This window comes from Podarcis raffonei, chromosome 3 (assembly GCF_027172205.1).
Source record: "Podarcis raffonei isolate rPodRaf1 chromosome 3, rPodRaf1.pri, whole genome shotgun sequence".
In the NCBI taxonomy this organism is placed as follows: Eukaryota; Metazoa; Chordata; class Lepidosauria; order Squamata; family Lacertidae; genus Podarcis; species Podarcis raffonei.
The window spans coordinates 82043193-82056479 of NC_070604.1; the positions used below are offsets into that span (position 1 = coordinate 82043193).

General features: G+C 44.1%; 1 protein-coding gene across 4 annotated transcripts in view; it reads left to right on the plus strand.

Annotated features, from left to right (window-relative positions):
* Positions 1-13287, plus strand: part of KIF26B (kinesin family member 26B) — a 266744-nt gene that overhangs the window by 242365 nt on the left and 11092 nt on the right. For all 4 annotated transcript variants that reach the window (XM_053382705.1, XM_053382706.1, XM_053382707.1 and 1 more), the window contains 2 exons: positions 584-746; positions 3522-6927. In XM_053382705.1, the coding sequence (XP_053238680.1) occupies positions 584-746; positions 3522-6927 (3569 nt within the window). The remainder of the gene's footprint in view (positions 1-583; positions 747-3521; positions 6928-13287) is intronic.

Sequence of the window (13287 nt, forward strand, 5' to 3'; positions counted from 1 at the left end):
TGCATTAATGGATAATGTTAGCAGAGTTTCTTCAGTGCCAAAGCAATTGCCATGCAATACCATTCGCAGGTCTCATTACAATCGTTGGAAGTGATAGAGAGGCGGAGGTTGCAAGGTCTTCTAAAAATGAGTCCGTTCAGTGACTCAGTGTGTGACAGGGAGAAAATGGGACAAACTCATTCCATCTTCAGTCATCAAAAAGCATGAGCAGAGGTGAAACTTGTGGTGTGTTTTAAGGCCTGATCCTTCTGTGCCTTTAAATACAGCTAGGGTTTCTTTTAAAACTAGTTAGCCCAGAATAGGTTCCTGGTGATGAGGCGGCTTCCAGTGCTAAAATACTGCTGAAATGTGCTAGGAAAACAGGACAGGCAGAAAACCCTTGAAAGATAAGAGCCTCTCCATTTCAATGCAGGGATTTTCCAGCTTGTTCAGAGGCAGATGTAGTGCACTAGAATCCCGAAGAACAATGCTAATTAGTATTCCATTAAAAAGGAAGAAATCTTGCTGAGACCTGGAGTCACATCCCGACAGTCAAAGTGAAACATGGCTCACTAATGTAGCCTTAATTCTTTTTATTTTGCAGAGACAGCAAGCTGACCATGTTGCTCCGGGAGTCCCTTGGGAACATGAACTGCCGTACTACCATGATAGCTCACATTTCGGCAGCTGCAGGGAACTATGCTGAAACACTTTCCACCATCCAGATTGCATCCAGGGTTTTAAGAATGAAGAAAAAGAAAACAAAGGTAAGGACAAGGGGGGAACTCTTTTGTTGCCGTGCTCTGGAAAGAGCATGACAAACTAGGGATCCGAAAGAAATGGGAGAGGCCTTGAAAGTGAAGCTTCTAACAAAAATCAATATTCTTAATTTCTGATGGTATGGCAGTACATCCGAGTGCATGAGGGAAATCATATGTTCATTGTTAGATGAATGATTGGTTATAATAGGCACAGAAATGGCAGAGTTCAAACTCTCATGTTGCTTTCTTGAAGTCTATGTAGCATGGAATCCTGGTTAAAAGTCAAGCTGGAATAATTTATTAACATCATTCACATTAGCAGCCTAAGGATTGTTAAATGTGAGCTGAGATCAATTAACAGATTCTACAAAATATCACTGCACAACAATCTCTTCCCAGAAGAGATCTCTGCAACAGAGCATGCTGTAGTGTGTGACACCAATGTTAATTTTGATAGCATTTCCCTCATTAACCTTACAATGAGCACAAACTTTAAAAAAAAAAAAAGACTAGCTGATGTGGTCTGGGTGGTACTAATTCAGCCAGTGCATTTGAAGCATGATATTTTATCTTGAGAGTGAAAATTGAGAAGCTTGGTGTTCTGATCTGAATTCTATATAGTTCTTTTAGAGAAGACTGCATATACCAATGCTCAGTTCTGATAAAAATCAGAAGCTAACATGTATTTACAGCAAGAAAAGCTTGATCCAGCACACATTATTTTGTATCTCTTCTTCTCTACCCACTATCTAAATAAAACTGAACATTAATTAAAATTTGCAACAACAAAGTAAAACTGTGAAAGTTAGTTGCCTAGGACTTTAGTATGGAGAGTATGTTCCCTCACAGTCACTGAGACTTTTTACTTCTTTTTGAAGTTAGACATGTGCGATCAGGACTTGGTAGAAGTGCCTCTCTAAGGAGACTTGCCTTGTTCCTACTCTGGACAATTTCTGCCAGCAGATAACGGCTTTTTAATTTTGGAAACTTCCTTCTCTTAAGCAAGCAATCAGCTTTTATTGCAGCTTAAGGCTGCAATCCAATACTTACCTCAATAGGACTTCCTTCTGTGCCAACATGTATTATGCTGCTAGCTGCTTATATTTCATTGCTGGGAGTGGTTTAATTGTTATTTCATTTGATATTGGCTTCAGTAGTTTGTGGAAATCACTTTGAAAGGAGGCTCATAAAATGTATAAAGAAATAAAATGAAAGTCCCACTGTGTTAAAGTGTGTATCAGGAAACACATATTAACTATAATTTAAAAAATTAATAACTTGGACAGAGAAGTAGTGGAATCCTTTCTTAGAGATTTTTCAGGAAGTTACTGAGCGCATCTATTTGGCATTATTAAAATCTAGGAAATTTTAGTATTACTTGAGCTTTTGTTGCTGGAAACTAGAGGATCAATGTGTTCGCCTCCAACCTGAAATGCAGAGGTGAACCTTCTTTTATATAGTTAATGGAAGAAAGACGTGGGAGGCATGGTTTGTTTTTTTCCCATTCCTCCTTTTCTGCTTTCATCTCTACCGCTGTAATCACAGAAGTAAGCCCCCTTGATTCTAGTGAAATACACTTCCAAGTGTGCTTATCCCAGCCACCTAATTAAGTGATGGGTGTTGCTTACTAAATGCTCATCCACTTTCAACTATATGTTTCAGCTCAACATCATTAGCCTTTGGTTTTAGCTGTAGACTTCAGTCATCCATCTAAAGTAACTCCACTGTGATCAGTGAATGAATTTCAGAGTAAATAATTGCAAGAATGCCATGGCAGGCTTTTTAATGAATTTGTTTTAACAACTGTCAAAAGGAACACTGGGATCAAAGTGGCATGCAGCCCAATCTTACACATATTTAGTTGGTAGAGCAACTCACTGAGTTCAGCAGAAGAATTGCAGCATCAGGCATTTCTCCTCAATATGATTGCACAACAACATACTCCAGTAAGTGACATTGCTGTCTGACTGCATAGGTTATTTATAAACAGGCATGATGACCATACTATTGACAGTGCATGAGTTGGAGCTCTCCATGATAAGGAATTGGTCCATGTTATCTTGGTCAGATCACTACTGTCCAACCTCAGTTTTTCATATGAAAAATGGGCATAATATTGACAAAACTCACAACAAAGGAATGAAAGAGAACCTTATAAATGTAACATGTTTGAAATAAATTGGTTTTCATTTCACTTTAGAACTTGATTTTACTCTCTGTGATTCTGCTAAAGCCCAGTGTGCATGAACAGAGGAGCCGTGAGTGAGGATGGAAGTCAGCTTGCACCTGTGGTCCAGAGTCACTGCAGCTTCCCAGTAAGGAAAAGGGCAAGGCCCTGGGGAGTCCAGTGCTGTGCAGATGCACCTGCGGAGCCAATCTGCCCCTCCTGTTGGTGCATCCACGCCATGCCCAGCTCCCCACTTCCTCACCCTTCTCCCTCCCAGTAAGCAAGTCCCCTCCCCACCAACTGCTCCTGTATGAACAAATAGAGCAATATGACAGCTGCTTAAATCCAAGCACGTGGAGCTGTTTGAAATGCTAAACCATTTTGGTACAGCAAGCTGCCACGTGGACTTGGTGGCTTTATCCCTGATGCCAGAAGCCACCAGCTTCACAAAGCACTCTACTGCATATTGAATGAGGCAGTCTCCATGCCCAGTGGCCTTTGCAGTAGCCTCTGCATGCATGAAGGCTTATATGAGAGCATGGGGTGTGGATTTCAGCTCCATGGAAGGGGGTTCTTCGAAATGCTAACCTTTCCCCTATCTTCCTACCCAACAGTACACGTCAAGCTCTTCTGGAGGAGAAAGTTCTTGTGAAGAAGGGAGGATGCGGAGGCCAACCCAGCTGAGGCCCTTCCATTCTCGGAACGTTGTTGATCCAGACTTCCCCATTCTTCACTTGTCAAGTGACCCAGATTATTCTTCTAGCAGTGAACAGTCATGCGACACCGTCATTTATGTTGGCCCCAACGGCACAGCCCTTTCGGACAAGGAACTGACTGACAACGAAGGTCCCCCGGATTTTGTCCCCATAGTTCCTGCCCTTCAGAAGACCAAAACTGAAGGCAAGCTGGAGGACATGAGTGAGACAGCCCCCAGCACTTCTGAGAGAGACTGCTTGAAGTGCAATACATTTGCGGAACTCCAGGAGAGGTTAGACTGCATTGACGGCAGTGAGGAGACTGACACGTTTCCTTTTGAAGAACTGCCTGTTCAGTTCAGCTCCGACCAAGTGACTAAGTGCCCTGTGTCAGGTCAAGCAGCAGAGCTCACTAGTACATCAGAAGAAGGCCTGGCAGGCTGCCAAGAACCTGATAAAGATTTCAAGGAAAACCTGAATGCAACAGCCAACAAAATTCAGGGAAGCCATTCCCCTCTTCACACCGGGGTGCTTAATGAGGCACCCACCCCTCCATCACCTAGGAGTGTTACAGGCAGTCCAAGTAGCCACACAAACTGTTCCCAGCAATCCCACAGCACGGATCTGCAGAGCAGCCGAGAAAGCCTGAACACTTGCGGCTTTGTAGAAAGCAAGCCTCGGCCCATGGGTTCCCCGCGGCTTGGCATTGCAAGCCTTTCCAAGACATCCGAGTACAAGCCGCCCACTTCTCCTTCTCAGAGGTGCAAGGTTTACACCCAGAAAGGGGTGCTGCCCAACCCTGCACCACCACCGTCATCCTTAAGCAAGGACTCCGGGATGGTGTCCAGTGAGTCTCTGATGCAGCCAGAGATCCGCACTCCTCCCATTGGCATGAGCCCACAGCTCATGAAAAAGTCCGTGTCTTCCAGCAGTGCTGATTATGGGGAGCCCATTGACAACGAGGAGCAGCAGGAGCAGCAGCAAGAGCCACCTCTTTCTCCTGAGTCAAAGAAGGAGATTTTGAGCACCACCATGGTCACGGTGCAGCAGCCCTTAGAGCTGAATGGAGAAGATGAGCTGGTATTCACCCTGGTTGAAGAACTGACCATTAGTGGGGTTCTGGAGAATGGACGTCCAACAAGTATCATCAGCTTTAACAGTGATTGTTCTGTGCAAGCTCTGGCCTCCGGGTCTAGGCCAGTTAGCATTATCAGCAGCATCAGTGAAGATCTTGAATGCTATGCCAGTACAGCTCCTGTGTCTGAGGTCAGTATCACCCAGTTTATGCCTCTTCCAAAAATGGGACTGGATTACAAAGCCGAAGAGGCTGAAAGCAGACGTTCCTCTATCAGCTCGTGGTTGAGTGAAATGAGCACCGGAAGTGATGGCGAACAGTCATGCCACAGCTTCATAGCCCAAGCATGCTATGGGCATGGGGAAGCACTGGCAGATGCGCCCATTCCTGAACTGGCAAGAGGCGTACAGAACAGCAGTGTGGTTTGTATAAATGACAAGCAAAAGCCAGTCACTGAGGAAATATTTGTACTGCCAGAGGTTACCGATGAAAGTATTAATAAAATGTCACCTATCAAAGGTTGTAAAATATCAGCCCTGGGAAAGACTATGGTCACCATATCAAACACCACAAGCCTAAGCAGTTGTGAAGGTTTCATTCCAATGAAGACCAACATTACTGTGTATCCATGTATTGCTGTTAATCCCTTTAAGGCACAAGAGCCGCCTGAGACCATATCTGCAGTGTCGTCACCAGCAAAAGTTCCCCAGCCTCAAGAGGTGAAGGAATCCAGTGTAAGAAAAGAGATAAAATTTGATGATCCTTGGCTAAAGAGGGAAGACAGTGTGAAAAAAGAAAGCTGTGGCCCCAAGGCTGAAGCCATCACTCAACAAAATAAGAAGCAGAAGTCAGCAGACAGGTTTAGCAGCAGTAGCGGAGAGACTTCCAGCTCCCCGGGAACGGAAAACCTGAAGAGGGTTGTAGATGGGTGTGAAATGGGACTTCCCAGTTCCGCAGCCCACAGCCCAGCACACACTACGGAGAGCTTTAAAAATGGCAGCCTCACGAGAGGCATTCAGAAGGCCAGCAAGCTGGAGGAATTGGATGCTGTTTCCTATCATTACATTGAGGAGAACAGTGCCATTAGCTGTTCTGTCGGGTCCCAGACTTCCAGAGCTAGCTTGGAAAGAAGGATTGCGTCCCCCAAACACTGCGTTCTCACACGTCCAAAAGGAACTCCGCCGTTGCCTCCCGTGAGGAAATCTAGCCTGGATCAGAAAAATAGGGCCAGCCCTCAGCACAGCACTTGTAGTAGCAGCACCAGCAGCCCTTTGAACCAACCAGCACCTTTCCTGGCTAGTTTTCCCGATGAGCTGAATGGGAAACAAAAGGGTTCCAGTATGGAGAGCGGTAACAATAGCAGCAGTAAATTGTTTAGTGCCAAACTTGAACAGCTGGCCAGCAGAACCAATTCCTTGGGAAGGTCCAGTGGGAGCCATTATGAGTGTCTGTCTTTGGAAAGGGCAGAGAGTCTGTCCTCTGTCAGCTCCAAGATGGGTCCTGGGAAAGACACCACAATGCCCAGAGCTGGGAGAAGTTTCAACCGCAGTGCAATGTCCTCACCCACAAACTCAGGCCTTTCTCAGTCTGCAGGGGCCTCGCCAAAGGCCAGTCAATCAAAGATCTCTGCAGTGAGCAAGCTCCTCTTGGCAAGTCCTAAGGCTCGAAGCCTAGCTGCCTCAACCACCAAAACACTTAGCTTTTCTACCAAGTCCCTCCCTCAGTCTGTGGGACAGAGTTCAGGCTTGCCTCCGAATGGAAAGAATATGTCCTGGTCTACTCAGTCTCTCAGCAGGAACAGGGGCTCTGGGCTCTCCTCAAAACTGCCCCTCAGAGCCGTCAATGGGAGGATCTCAGAACTTCTGCAAGGAAGCACAGGCACCAGAGGGCTGCAGTTGCGTAGGAACTCGGACACAGATGATCGCAGCACCGTCCACGGAGAAGAGAAGCCAACTGTTCACCTGCTGCCTTCACCTTACAGCAAGATCACTCCTCCTCGGAAGCCTCACCGCTGTAGCAGTGGCCACGGAAGTGACAACAGCAGTGTCCTGAGTGGGGAGCTGCCACCTGCCATGGGGAAAACAGCCTTGTTCTACCACAGTGGAGGAAGCAGCGGGTATGAAAGCATGATGAGAGACAGTGAAGCAACGGGAAGTGCTTCCTCAGCACAAGACTCTATGAGCGAGAACAGCAGCTCCCTCAGTGGGAGGTGCCGAAGTCTCAAAAATCCAAAGAAGCGTTCGAATACAGGTATGTCCTTAGACTTGTACATTGAGAAATAGCACAGAGACCTGCTGAGTAGGTTTCAGAGTTACTTACCTTATTGGGGGGAATGCTAAAAACTTTTCCATTAGAAATTAAGGCATTTTAAGGTGATTAACTCAGGAGGAATTGGGCAGAAGGGGATGAACGGTCCTTGGAGACCAAGACATGTGCCCAAATTGTGAACTAGAATAGTATGTGACACTGTAGATCATCTTCACTGCTTGCATGGCATGGAAGTTCAGCTGGGGGAAATTTAACAGAGAATTTCTGTGCTTTTTGTTAGGTGAGTAAATATGTGACTATGCCAGTTCTTCTGTTAAACCAACCTTCTCCAACCTGGTGCTGCCCTCTAGATGACTTGGTCTCCAGCTTCCATCAGCCCCAATCAGCATAGCCATTGGTTAGGAATGATGGGAACTGTAAACCAAAACAACTGGTGGGCACCAACTTGACTTGGCTATCTTCAGACTTCCCCTTCTCCTTCTCCTTCTCCTTCTCCTTCTCCTTCTCCTCTGGAAGGGCATTTTTCAGGGTCCATTCTTCATTTGTCTAGACTTTGCTTCACCTGTACAGATGGAAATTACTGCAAAGACTCAAAGCATTTCGAACTAGAGCATGAGAATATTATTCTTTCAAGACTACTGTCAAGAATAATTCTCAAAAAGACATAATTATTTCCAATTTCCATCACTAGCCTATCTTAGGGCTTTGTTTTGTTTTTTTGTCATTTTTGCCTAATATTCAACAACATAGCCCAGTGTCCTTTTTTGAATGGCAATCTTCCTGTTTGTTCTTACCAATGAATGTGTTTTAATGAGAAAAGCAGGTTCTGTAGAGGACATTTTCTTACCTACTGTCCTATTTGTTATATTTATCACATGTTTATCCTCTTCCTCAGGGAATAAACAGCTTAGGACAGTATGTGGGAGATGAGCCATTTTATCTTCATAACAACCTTATGTTCACCCAAAACTTCCATGGCAGGAATTCAACCTATGGCTCTAGTCCCAAGTCATAGAAACCCCTCTGTAGTATAATGGAAAATGTCCAACTCTCTCTCCATTATACCATACTGACTCTTCCAATAGTACTGACTACAAAGATCTGGGGTGGGGGTTATGTGACATTCTAGATGTTGCTGAGAGCCCAGCCATGGGAAGATATGCTACATGTCCCTGTTCAATGGACAGCCTGAAACTCAACTTTGCTCTTTTCCTTCCCTCCAATCCCAATTGGCTACACACTCTTCTCAGCTATTTGTGGGTTTTGCTAGTGATCCAGCCCCACCTTTCAGCATTCCCTGTGGATGGATTGACAAGAAATAAAGCAGATATTCCACTAGAAGGGCTGCATAGGTGGAAAGGCCATCCAGTCCTTTTCCTCTGAACCACTGATCCAACAAGGCAAAAGAGAGACCACATTCCAGCAGTGGACTATTGGTCAATTTCTTGTAGACCACCTAGATTCTTATAATGAATGCTGGACTAGATGGGCCTCAGGCTGATCCAGCAATTACTCCTTAGTTTGTAATTACAGGTTCAGAATACGTATTTCTAATGCTCAGGTGCATTATGAATCAATCATTTGCCATAGACATTCTTCTGCCACTTTGAGTGTAAAATAATATCCCTCAAATGTGCCAGCTGAGACCCATTCATTAATCAATGAAGCAAAAGTGGATCACACAAGACAGAAGCCACCCCACCCTTCACCCCTTGCTCCCAGTGTGCTGACAATCCTAGAATACAAAGCTAGCACCCATACTAATGACCAAAGTATAGCAGGCTGAGTAGCAAGGAGAATTTTAACCTACATCAGATCGAGCTGATTTTTGCCTGACCTTGTGAAATGGCTTCATGGGTGAGGGGAATATATACTTTCCATTTCTAGCTCACTTCATGGGAGGCCCTAGTTTCCTATAATTGCAGATGAACTCTATTGGCCATGGCTGGTCTAAAAGGTATGTGGCCTATCCAAAAAGGATTTGTTTACTATTGCCAAGATGGTAGAGTCATGTTTGTTTCTCAAATCCTTCCTCAAGAAAGGGAAGAGACTTGCTCTACTACAAGGCTGGCACACTCTGGTTATATATTTGATCCTTGGCACACTTTAGTCACATTTTTCCTGTTATGGTACAGGATCCACCTCTTTTTCAGAAGAGGCTTAATAAGCATCTGTCAGGGATGGTTTAGATCTAGAAAATCTTGGCATAATGCAGGTGTTGGGACAGCTTGACCCTTGAGCTCCCTTCCTGCACTCAGACACACTCGGTGGGAATGACTTGCTCTGTTACCCTGATAGATCTTGAATCCATTGACCTTCAGCACAAAGTGTGCAGCTCATCTATATTAAACCGTGCAAAGCAGGGAATGTGTAATGGAAGAGGGAGGGGTTAAAGATTAATTTTGAGCTTGGATGCATCTATTTTTATCAGACCACCATTTTTAATGAATTGTACCCATTTCTAATTAAGCCTGGAAGTAACAGGTCATATTTAAACACCTTGTCATTCCTTAAAAAAAAGAAAAAAGATAGTCAATGCAGATATCTTTTTTCCCTCATTAAACATTTGTCAATAAATAAAGCCTTCCACTTTTCATAGCATGTTTTCTCATTGAATTCCCACCCCCCAGCAATAAAGTCATAATTCTGTATTGGATGGAAGCACAATCTTACATGTCAATAGATTTATGAGGACATAAACATAAGATTATGACTGCAGCAGTGGGCCAGGCTCAAACTGGAGTGGAATGGGGAAATCTGCTGGCATTAATTTATGGTCAAGAATAGTCTTGCTTCAGTTTTTCCCCCTCTTAAAGGCAGATCTCCTTCCCTTAATCCTTGTCCATGTTTAAAAGATTGCCATTGCGATTTAAATATACATATCTATCTCAAAGAACCCAAGGCATTTCCTATTATTTTAAACTATGGTGTCAAGAGCACTGGACCCTTCCTGATTTGCTGTCATGGATACACACTGCTATAATGGATATGGTGCTGTAGATATGCTCATTTCAGGTCAGGTGACCTTGTCTGGTTTATTTATGATTATTATTAACGGAAATGCTAGCTGTCAGGCGTGATCAACATGAATCAACAGAAAACCCCTTTTAGAGAGGCCACAAAGACTTTTAAGAAAATCGCCAGCAGTCTTGTGAGGTTTCACGATTGCTTTTGAAGTTCTCACACACTGAAGAGACAGATTCCTCTCTTCTCCTTCCCTCCTGGAGATTGAGATCTTGTTTTCTTTTGGTTTTCCTTAAGTGCATTACTATATACTTAAGTAACGGTTTTAGAACCTGAGCATCAAAGGGTATGCAACAGGTTTTGAAAGACAAGAGCAATTTACCTTTCAGTTTTAGTCCTGCTTAAATTTCAGGTTCTAAATTTCATAAGCACAGGAAACTGCTTGCAGCTACCTGATCGTTACATAGCCTAAACAAACACATAGTGTTTAATCATACATACAGGCAAATACAAACACATCCTCCTGTTAGTCACCAACTTCCACCTACCATAACTATGTGTTGACTTTTCTTAGTGCTTTATTAACATTGGGTCTAAACCTTCCATTATTTGCTGCTGAACCCTGGTATTATCCACTCACTGTGCTGGAAGAATGAAAGGACAATTCATGGCAGGTCCAGGATTCAGATGCAGTAAATAACGTTTAACCCTTGTTAAACGTTTTTCATTTTGTATGGGCTTCAGACTTGTTTGGCATCTAATTCCTCCTTCTGTGCAATATTACTGCTTCATTGCGGAAGACAGAAAGTGAGCAGAGATAGAGGGAACTCTAATCTCCATTGAGCTCCACAGGACTTCCATCTGCATAAACATTACTAGGACTGGGCTGAAAGGAAATTAAGAGTCAAGCTCACAATTAGATTTCAGCTGTTCCTGGTTGTTTGGCCTTGGACTCTGTTAACTGGACCACACATATCCTAATGCCATTGCCATTTTAGAGCAGCCTAGTGCCTTTTTATAATTGTCCTTTTGTGACAGATCTTTCCTCCCTCACTACCTCCTAGCATCTGTGCAGCTATTTATTCTCTGGTTTCCTCCTCCCTCCTGTTAACCTCTGCCCTCTAACAGTGAATGGGCACCATGGCCACTTTTTGTCCAAATAAGAAGGTGTGATTAAATAGCAACAAGATAGCTTAACCAAGGAGGCAAGACAAACACATATATTAGGCTGGTCACAAACCGTTCATTGGAAACAATTACATTTATCCTGACTTAAAAGTGTGAGCCCTTGTAAAGAAGCCCCAGTATGGCCTGTGCAACAATGCTGGCCTCTGCAAGCTATAAGGCTCTTGTCTCACCAGCCTTCACCAACCTGGTGCCCTCCAGATACTTTGGATTATAACCCATCAGCCCCAGTCAGTGCTGGCTGAGGCTGATGGGAGTTGTAGTAAAAAATATGTGGAAGGCACCAGGTTGAAAAAGGTTGGTGTACACCAGGTTTAACATAGCAGATGGTGGGAAAGGCAATGAATGTACTAATTGTGGACACAGCCCAGGCAGTTGAAGACATTCATGTCCCACTGATTTCAGTTTGAGTCGTTGTTGTTGTTGCTTTTGTTGTTAATTGAGTTTATATACTGCTCTGTACCTAGAGGGGGATGCCGGTGGTGCTGTGGGTTAAACCACAGAGCCTAGGACTTGCCGATCAGAAGGTCGGCAGTTTGAATCCCCGCGACGGGGTAATCTCCCGTTGCTCGGTCCCTGCTCCTGCCAACCTAGCAGTTCAAAAGTACGTCAAAGTGCAAGTAGATAAATAGGTACCGCTCTGACGGGAAGGTAAACGGCGTTTCCGTGTGCTGCTCTGGTTCGCCAGAAGCGGCTTAGTCATGCTGGCCACATGACCTGGAAGCTGTCTGTGGACAAACGCCGGCTCCCTCGGCCAATAAAGCGAGATGAGCGCTGCAACCCCAGAGTCGGTCACGACTGGACCTAATGGTCAGGGGTCCCGTATTTACCTTTATACCTAGAGGTCTCAGGGCGGTTCACAGAATAAAATCAAAATATAAAATCACAAAATACATAATCAAAATAAAAACAACAACCCAATAGCCCTCCCCCAAAATAGGTTGTATATGTTTCTCTCACTCACTCTTTGTCCTTGAAAACAGTACAGAACTCAGAAGGTCTTTACTTTGGCTAGATCATGCTTTGCCATTTTAAAATTAGGGATGCTATGCTGAAGGATAATCCAGTGCTATCACTTTTCTGGAAACTAGGTCTGTGCCAGAATCATGCTTTTTCCAATAATGAGGTCAGGCTGTGGTCTAGATACCATGGCTTATTTTTATTTTATTTGAGGCATATGCCACTTTCTACCATATTTTTTTAAAGGTGACTTCTAATAATAACCACATTTATACAAATGTAATTCATAACCAATTGAAAATGGATAGCACACTGAGAGTGATCGTCCACACTCAGATTATTCCATCAGGGTGGGGCTAAGGGGCACTTAGGCGTCTGAGGGTCTGATTCCCTCACTTCAGAACTGTTTCTGCTGCTGCCAAGATGAAGGCAGCCCTCTCTCACACACCATCTCTTTTTTAAAAAATGACATGATAGCTAAATATGTTAAGATTATGTGCTGTTAGGTAATTGTATTAAATACAATTGGCAGTTAGGTAATTGTATTAAATATCGTGTTCATTTTTAAATCATAGTCAACCCAAACGGGCATGAGAATGAGCTGCAGTGGACTCTCGGGATACAAATAAAATTCGTTCCGGGGGTCCGTACTTAACCTGAAAAGTCCGTAACTGGAGGCGCCGCTTCTTTGCATGCGTGCAGTGCACAGAGCGCTTCTGCACATGCACGTGCGGCAAAACTTCCGGGTTTGCCACGTTCACAACCCAAAAGTTACGTATCCAGAGCGGTACATAACTCGAGGGTCCAATGTATTACAATGCTCTTTCAGAGGTGAATTTGACTCTCTTGCAATGCAATTCTGTTCATCGCTCTTCAAAAGTTCAGTGTGACTAAGACCTGGGGAGTGTACATAGGATTGTAGCCTTAGTCTGAATATCCATTTTTCCCCAGGTGCAATGCTATGAGCTCATGAGTCTTTGGAAGCTAAAGAATATAAGGCCACAGAAGGCAAACCTGTGATTAGATTTACATTATACAACAGGCTCTCAGACATACACTTAAGCTCTCAAACAATCTTCACAGATGCATTGGCTTTTTCATACATGCTATTTATCGGCTTCCAGTTCTTGTCCCCCTGTGGCGTTTCTAATCCATAGCAAGCCCTCGAGCACAGACTGGGTATCATTTGCAACAGGATGAGGTTTTCTAAGGAAGATCTTCCTTAGGCGACTC